The 8749-nt window shown below is 39.9% G+C and overlaps 1 protein-coding gene across 2 annotated transcripts; it reads right to left on the bottom strand.

The window, feature by feature from the left end:
* Nucleotides 1-207: 207 nt before the first annotated feature.
* On the bottom strand, nt 208-7680 carry LOC122638297. Of its 2 annotated transcripts, XM_043831191.1 has the most exons (6): nt 7605-7680; nt 6250-7373; nt 4261-6219; nt 2199-3338; nt 1403-1433; nt 208-1303 (listed from the first exon to the last, which is right to left on the bottom strand). In XM_043831191.1, exons 2-6 carry the CDS (start codon nt 7240-7242, stop codon nt 555-557), a joined length of 4872 nt encoding a protein of 1623 aa, XP_043687126.1. In that variant the 5' UTR covers nt 7243-7373; nt 7605-7680; the 3' UTR covers nt 208-554. The 2 variants fall into 2 exon arrangements, with proteins under 2 accessions (XP_043687126.1, XP_043687125.1); XM_043831190.1 differs by having other exon boundaries at nt 4261-7373.
* Between the last annotated feature and the right edge of the window lie 1069 nt (nt 7681-8749).

Here is an 8749-nt window from a genome sequence, read left to right as displayed (position 1 = left end):
TCAAATAAAATTTTATGTTCGAAGAGCCCTTAGCAACCTGATCTTTTAGTATCCCTTATCTACCGTCTGTTATGATGAAGGGTGTCCAAGAACAAAATCTGCTGCCAGTTTCCAAGAGCAGTGCATCCTTAAAATATAGAGTTTTCCGGGGAGAAAAAATAAATAAAACATAAGGCAAGGGAAGTACAGTAAATGATATCCTCAAAATCATGAATACCCAAATCACTTCATTGATAAGATAATTTACAAAGTACATGGATGCATACAAAACTTTCTGCAAAGAAATCTCAAACTATTTAGTATCTCAAAAGATGGGCAGGAAACAAATAAAGATCCCACACTTCCATACTTCAAGACCGTGAAACCATATTCTTGAAGCAGTAAACCAGACACTAAGTAACTATTAAAAGATCTATAAAGAACACGATCATCATCATCAAACAAAGCCCACAGTTTAAACTCAAAACCATAAAACCCAAATGTTTCTTGGCTGTTGAAATAACCATAATGGGGAAATACCAAACGGCCAAGTTACTTTCTTTCCTCGATTCTTCTCATTCAGAATCACTTGAGCTTGAGCCTGAGCTTGAGCTTGAACTGGAACTTGATTTATGAGATCCAGCTTTCTTATGTCTCACAGCTGATGTGCTCGAGCTTGGACACTCTGATGTTCCTTTATCTCCTGGGCTTGCTTCTTCAGCAATTATGCTATTCTCTTGGGGCATCCCAGATTCTTCAAAATATGATTCTCTCTCAACTTTTCCCATTTCCTTCACTTCAACTTCAAGACCTTCTGAAGATTTAGCATCATCAACTGGAAGGTGTAGATGAGTCTCTACCACATCTTGGGATTCTACCACAGGTGGCCTATCAACTGATTTAGGAAGGATAGTTCCCTCAAGATCTCCTCCCTGCAACTGCTTAAAAGCCAAATCAATATCTTCAACAGACTTCGCTTCAAGAACTGGTAGCTCTGAACTTATCTTAGTTGCTTCTCCATCAGATTGCCCAGATTCACTAACCCCGACTTCAGTTTCCTCCCGTGTGGGCTTATCGTGTAATGAATCAATTGCCTGAACTCCACCATGGAGTTGCTTGAAAGCCAAATCGATATCTTCAAGAGATGATGCCTCAAGAACTGGTAACTCTGAACCAGCACTAATCAGATCTGTGTTTCTTTCTGATAGGCCAGAGTCAGCCAACCCAACTTCAATTTTCTCCCCTGTTGGTTCATCATGGAAAGATTCAGCAGTGCTAGGGTTCTGCACTCCTTCCTGGAGTTGCTTTAAAGCCAAATCAATATCTTCGTGGGATTCTACCACAGGTGGCCTATCAACTGATTTAGGAAGGATAGCTCCCTCAAGATCTCCTCCCTGCAACTGCATAAAAGCCAAATCAATATCTTCAACAGACTTCGCTTCAAGAACTGGTAGCTCATCCTGGAAAGATTCAGCAGTGCTAGGGTTCTGCACTCCTTCCTGGAGTTGCTTTGAAGCCAAATCAATATCTTCGTGGGATTCTACCACAGGTGGCCTATCAACTGATTTAGGAAGGATAGCTCCCTCAAGATCTCCTCCCTGCAACTGCTTAAAAGCCAAATCAATATCTTCAACAGACTTCGCTTCAAGAACTGGTAGCTCATCATGGAAAGATTCAGCGGGGTTCTGCACTCCTTCCTGGAGTTGCTTTAAAGCCAAATCAATATCTTCGTGGGATTCTACCATAGGTGGCCTATCAACTGATTTAGGAAGGATAGCTCCCTCAAGATCTCCTCTCTGCAACTGCTTAAAAGCCAAATCAATATCTTCAACAGACTTCGCTTCAAGAACTGGTAGCTCTGAACTTATCTCAGTTGCTTCTCCATCAGATTGCCCAGATTCACTAACCCCTAGTTCAGTTTCCTCCCTTGTGGGCTTATCATGTAATGAATCAATTGCCTGAACTCCACCAAGGAGTTGCTTGAAAGCCAAATTAATATCTTCAAGAGCTGTTGCCTCAAGAACTGGTAACTCTGAACCAGTACTAGTCAGATCTGTGTTTCTTTCTGATAGGCCAGAGTCAGCCAACCCAACTTCACTTTTCTCCCCTATTGGTTCATCATGGAAAGATTCAGCAGTGCTAGGGTTTTGCACTCCTTCCTGGAGTTGCTTTAAAGCCAAATCAATATCTTCGAGAGACCTTGCTTCAAGAACTGGTACCTCTGAATCAGTCACGGTTGAACTTGAGTCTCCTGATGATGGCCGAGCGTCAGCCAATCCAGCTTCACTGTTCTCCCCTGTCAGCTTATCATGGAAAGATTCAGTACTGATCGTGCTCTGAACTCCATGGATTTTATTAGACTGCATATCAATATCTTCTATTAAACTTGCTTCAAGAACTGGTAGCTTTGAAATGGTCGCAGTCAGATCTAAGACACTTTCAGATGGCCCAGAATCAGTAGGCCCGATTTCAGTTTCCACTGTCATTGGTTTATCATAGAATGATTCTGTAACAGTAGTTTCCTGAACTCCTTGATTGAGTTCCTTAAAGGCTGACTCTATATCTTCAAGCGATCTTGCTTCAACGACTGGAAGCTCAGAACCAATTGTTTTTTCACTTGAATCTTGGTTGGTTAGCTCAAACTCAGTAAACTCAACTTCAGTTTCCTTCGGCAATGGCTCACTCTGGACTAAATCAACAACTACAGATTTCTCAACCACTCTTTCAGGAATATGCTTAAAATCCACATTGGCATCATCAAGAGAGCTTGCTTCAAGAACTTGTGACTCTGAAGTACTTTCAGTCACCTCTAGAACTTCTACTTTCACCCCAACATTGGCAGACCTAGTCTTGTACTCGTTTGGTGAGTCTGCAACAGCTTCAAGTTTGCTTAGCTTGTCAGAATCCACCTCAATATCTTCAACAGGCCTGTCTCCAAGGACTTGCAGCTCAGGCAGACTCTCCTGCTCCTCCAAACTCAAGTTCTTTTCTTTCTGATCCATGCTTAATCCCAACTCTTTGACACTGAAATCACCAACTGTGTCCAATTCTGACAGAATTGCCTCATCGATCTCTTTGATTCCCTCTGCCTCTTCGCTGAATTCTTCCTTAGTGACATGCGACCCTTTCGCTTTTACTGAATCACTTTGGTTCTCGAAGATTGGACTTTCCTCCCCACTTTGGATACTTACAAGAACATTCTCTTTTATATCAGTTGGAGCAGTAGTAGACTTGATCTCAAAGACCTCGGGTAGGACAGGGACTGGAACAGTCAACATAGATAAACTTGATGAATCCTCGTCCTCAGGTGTTTGGACATTTCCTTCCTCAATGGACTTTACCAGAAGAGCAGATGAGTCCTGCATGCATCAGAGAAATATTTGTTAGTCTCCCTCATCATCTACATATGAGATATGCTTTTTGTACGTGCTTTTCATGTAGCACATGCTCAGCAATATGAAGCATTTGGATGACAAAAGCTGAAAAAATTGATATAATCATGACCATCCAAACAAGGGCCAGTGCTTGAAAAAGTTAAGGAAAGCTACATGGGCAGTGGGCCTTAGTCCGAAATCTAGGCAAAAGAACATCTATCGAACAATTATGGTTGCCCAAGCCATCACACAATCAAAGTTACGGATCAAATCCACACTGATGAGCAAAACATATATGTCTTGCAAAAATTGCTCATGGCATAGGAGTAATGAAAATTGATAAATGGAATGGGATGGCCTAACAACAAATGGACATTCTTTGGGCTGCCAACTGGGCTCCACATATCATAATCATTTCAAAATAGCATTTCTCAACTGTTTGGTCACAACAGCAAACTTGGCTTCATATTTTTAGACAAAAACGAGGGATTGCACCAAATTACAGGAAGAAGAATATCAAAATTGAAAGAAACATAGTGCATTAAATTTATAAAGTTGGGATGAGATAAGGGAATTGTTTTTTTTTCCTTCAAATATAAATCTAAAGCAGTGGTTGACCAAGCTTATCAAAGCAACTTTTTTATCTTGCGTTTTGAGCTTTCAGAATCCTAACAGTTGCTTCCAAAAGCTTGTCCAAACACCATCTGAGAAATATTAGATGACAAACTGCTAAGAGATTTTGAATGGAACATGTAGCTAATGTTTGCAGACAAATTTAATTATATTAGAGTTAGAAACAAAAATAGAGGAACAAATTTGACTTAATAGCAACAAATATCTAACCAATTTAGAACAGCTGAAAATGATTTACTCTTTTATGTTACATAACTGCATCCAGAGTACTGACCTGAGTTTCTTCATGATCACCATCAGAAGATGGATGAACAGTCAATTTCTCCATCAAAGATATGGGTTTCTCCAATTCAGAAGATTTTGAATCTTCAGATGATACCGCATTTGAATAACTGGAATCCAGGGTGTCCACCTTCAAATTGGCATCATGCTGTTGGAAATCTTCATCAGAACTTGAAAAAGAGACCTGATTCTGCTTCAACTGAAAATGTACATCCTCACTTATCCGACTCTCCTCTCCCAATCTAGTCTCCAATGAAGATGAACCTGAGCCACTTGAAACTTCCCCAACTACTGCTTTTGGAACACGAGGATCATCAGGATTCTGGCTAATTCCTGAAAATCCAACCTCTATAACATCGTGGTCACTAATCTCTGTAACTGGCATTGACCTCGATTCATTTTCATCAATCGCACAAAGGTTAGATGAGGCCATCCAAATACGTTCATTGCCAGGAGATATCTCAATTGACCTCCCACCATAAGCTACAGATTCACCATCTTCTCCATGAACTAACACCGGAGGTGAACCAACTTCAGAGACATCTACTTGCAAGTCAGAAGCTATGGAGGGAGTAGAGGTGACAACCCCCTTATCCACATAAAATAAAGCTTCCTGGATGGATGTCATGTTAGAGAGTGTCTTCTCAATCCCTGAGGGGCTTGAATCATAAACAGGCTCCTTTGTTTGACTCTCATCCCCACTTTCCATGATCCGGTTCCTAAGATTAAAATCAGATTCAGTGAGAGATGATCGATTGGAATCATTTGACCCTTCAGTATTATCATCCCTTTTCAGCTCTTGATCCCTTGATCCTTCATCTGTTTCCATATGGAATAATTTTTCATGCACTTCCGACGATGATGAGCTTGAATCGGTGCATTTCTCATCTACTGCATGAACCTCACTTTTGTCAGCTTCCACAAGCGAACCAACATATCCTGACTGGTGGGGCTGCAGTTCAACCTCATGGACAGTTTCCTCATCAACCACATTCATATTAACACCGTCAACATCAAAGTCTCTCCTCTCTTCAGGATAAACCTCTGCTGAATCTAATTCTCCAGAGGACTGGCTATCACATTCAACATGATTAGAAGTGCAGTCAACATGCATCATTCTCTGTTCCTCATTGACCCTTTTGATATCAATATCATCAACTTTAACAGCTTTCTTCTCTTCAGGATCAATCTCCACCAAGTCTACTTCGGAAGATTGGCTTCCACATTCAACATGATCAGAAGCATGGTCCATGTGAGAGATCGGGTCACCTTCTTGAGGTAATTCTTGCTCAGCAAGTGTGCTATGATCTTCTTGATCCGCAGCCGAAGAAGCTGATTCTGTTTCAGGAACAGAACTTACCTTAGAATCACTCTTCTCACTATATTGTCTCTGAAACATGGTATATTCTACCCCCTCCGAAGCCATTCGTTCAGTAACGAAATACGGGCTGAAATGTCTCCTTTGCTTAGGTTCTACAGAAACTCCCACACTGAAGCTCTCATGCCTTCTGAACTGGAAGTCCTTCGGTTGAAATGGAATGAACTCTTGTTGGGAACTGTTTTCTGTGAGATTGGGTTTTTCTTCATATGGTTCATAGGGAATATCAAAAGGATTTCGTCTAGGTAACATGACTGAGGGAGCAGAACCAGGAATGGGTGGTAAATCCATGGCCTCATAGGAATCATAAGGAAGGTCGAAAGGGTTTCGCTTCGTCGAAATAGGAGCAATAGAAAATGGAGGATCATTACTATCCAAGTCTATCAGGTTCTTCTCAGCTTCCATCCTCATGAGTTTCTTTGCCCTTCGCTTTGCTATTAAACTCTCCAGCCGTTGGTTCCTTTCCAGTTCCAAAGTTCCAAGATCCATGAGATTCTTCTGGTCATCTTCTGTCCATGTGACAACACCTTTAGTTTCATCCCCTTGGGTACCCTGTGCTTCTTCTTCTTCTTCATCTTCTTCTTCATCATCATCATCATCTTCTTCTTCTTCTTGGTTCTCACCCTCCTCTTCTGATCCAGCACTGCCATCATCATGGGATCTGTTAGAACTCTCCAAAACAGCAGTAGAGTTCCTAAGGGATATAAGAGGAGGTTGAGAAGGTTCGGACTCTAAGAGTGGATGGAGCTCATACAGCATTGGCATGATGTCAGCCATAGAAGCATCTGGAGATGAACTCTCTGAACGATCAGAATCTGAATCACAAGACTCAGCATGGCCTTCAACATGTTTCCAAGACAAATCTTGGGTAATGGAAAACACACCACCAGGCATATCAATCTTCCTTCTGGGAGTCTCATTCTCTTCCAGTTTGATGGAAGATGTACCATCAATGTCTTTTCTGGCACCAGGTGCACCTCCAATAAGTAAGTCCTCCTCATCAAATTCTTGCTTCTCGACCAGTTCTGCCTTGTGAAACTCTCTCTCCTCCTCGATCATTTGCACCTCCCCAGGAATTTCTTTTGGATCTTCTTCAATCTTAACGGTCTTTCCCATCAAATTATTGTCATTAATTGTTGAGAAAGCCACGTCCTTGTCAACCTTACTAATATTAGCTTCTATACCCACGTCCAAATCCATTGGCTCCTCTGCCACCTTCTCTTCAACTTCCCCTCTCTTCTCCACATGGGCTTCTGCAGAAAGGCTCTCATCTCTCTGAAAAACAAGATCATTTTCAACAACTGCAGCTTTCAAAGAAGCAATCTCATGGGTCCTCTGGTCATCTTTCTCGATTTCAGGGATATGTGGATTCCCAGAACTCAAAAGAGTTCCAAGGAGAGCAGCAGTGCAAACAAGAACAGGGGAAAAAGAGACCAACAGTCCGAACAAAGAAGGAAAAAATCTATACAGGAAAATGAAGAAAAACACCAAACCCCAATAGAAGGGATGATCACGGACTGATTTATAACAAGTTCTGAATGAAAAGATCAGACCTTTCCCAATACTAACTCCCATCCCCATTACATCAAAACCCATCTCTCCTTATCTCTTCAAGAGACGATCAACACCCAGACAGACTACCAAAATCAAATCTTCAAACAGAAAATGAAACCGCGACAATCAGATCCAAGCCAGAAATCTTCCTCCACTCTTCCTTTCTCTCAATCCTAATTCCAAGAAACAAAACCAATATAAGATTTATCAGACAAAAATTCACAAACACAACTCCCAAAACCAATCAAGTCAAATATTCCAGCACAAAACCCAGATCAGATGATCAAAACTAAAGAATGGAAAAATTACAAAACAAATGATGGTTACAGCTGAAACTTCATAGATATAATATAAAACAGAGAAATTTGTGCATGAAAACAAGAGAGAAATACAAATTCACTTACTTGTAAAACAGAAACCAACCCAAAGAAGTTGAGAAGCTGAGACAATCTGGGAAACACCCTGATTATTTCTCTGCAACGGTTCTGGGTATTGGATTTTCATTCTGCTTAGGAAGAGGACAACAGAAAAGAAGGGAGACATAAAAGGACGTATTTGCTTTTTCTTTTCATGTTTTTCTTTCTTTAATCCAACCATCTTTCTTTTTTCGGGTGAGACAGCACTTGAGGGCATCATTTAAACTCGCTGAGTTATGTTGAGGAATCAATTGACTCGCCGAGTTATGTTTTTATCTCTACTTGCTGAAATTATTTTAAGAATGAAAAAAAAAATTTGGTATAAGAATGAAAATTGAAAACAACAAAATATATGACTGGTAATCATTAATTTAGGTTCCATTTGGTTGTAAGGGAAATTAATAGGAAGGGAAGTGAAAGTTTCAAACGTAAAAAAACAAAACTTTTGTAATTACCCCACATAACTTGATTATTAAAATTTTTATTTTATTTTGCAATCAAATTTATTTGATTTAAAAAATAAAATAAAAAATTACATGTAAAATGTATCATTACTAACTATGATAAGAAATTTTAAATATTTTATATAATCACATTGGGTAATTATACAAATGTTTTTACTTTTAGATTTGAAATTTCCCTTGCAACCACATGTAGCTTTAAGGAAAAAGTTTTTCCTTCACCTATGGACAAAGGATGGTTTAACCAAAATCCTAGGGTTATTATTACTCTCTATTAGTTGAAGGTCAAAAATATCCTTCCTCATCGGAGAAGGAAAACCACATTTTTAATTTAATATTTCTCATAAAGGGAAAAAGAAGTCTGCTAGGTGGTGGGGTGGTCATTTCACCTACCCTGTGTCTAGGCCAAGTGACCTGGCAATGATCCCACACCCTTCTCATAATTAGAGCTTGAACTCACTACTTAATGGGTCCTATGTTTAAGATTGCACGGGTAGCGCATGAGAATGAATTAATGTTAACTTGTAATCTTTTTTTTTTTTTTTGGGTAGAACTTGTAATCTAATTGACAAAAACTGTTTTTAAGCTCCACAAAATGTTTTCTAGATCATCCCCCTCCAACAAATAGGATGGGAATTTGTTGATTTTTGTTGTAGGCATTTTTGTGTTCGA

This window comes from Telopea speciosissima, chromosome 8, assembly GCF_018873765.1.
Source record: "Telopea speciosissima isolate NSW1024214 ecotype Mountain lineage chromosome 8, Tspe_v1, whole genome shotgun sequence".
In the NCBI taxonomy this organism is placed as follows: domain Eukaryota; kingdom Viridiplantae; phylum Streptophyta; class Magnoliopsida; order Proteales; family Proteaceae; genus Telopea; species Telopea speciosissima.
The sequence above is the reverse complement of the archived record's forward strand: the minus strand, read 5'-3'. Positions and strand labels throughout refer to the sequence as shown.

Excerpts from the sequence above, each read along its gene's own strand:
- LOC122638297 (XM_043831190.1), bottom strand. The coding sequence starts at position 7,242 with ATGGGTTTTGATGTAATGGGGATGGGAGTTAGTATTGGGAAAGGTCTG. Across the intron at positions 3,339-4,260 it reads GTGATCATGAAGAAACTCAG|GACTCATCTGCTCTTCTGGT; the intron begins GTCAGTACTCTG and ends TGATGCATGCAG. Across the intron at positions 1,304-1,402 it reads TGAAGCGAAGTCTGTTGAAG|ATATTGATTTGGCTTTAAAG; the intron begins ATATTGATTTGG and ends AATCCCACGAAG.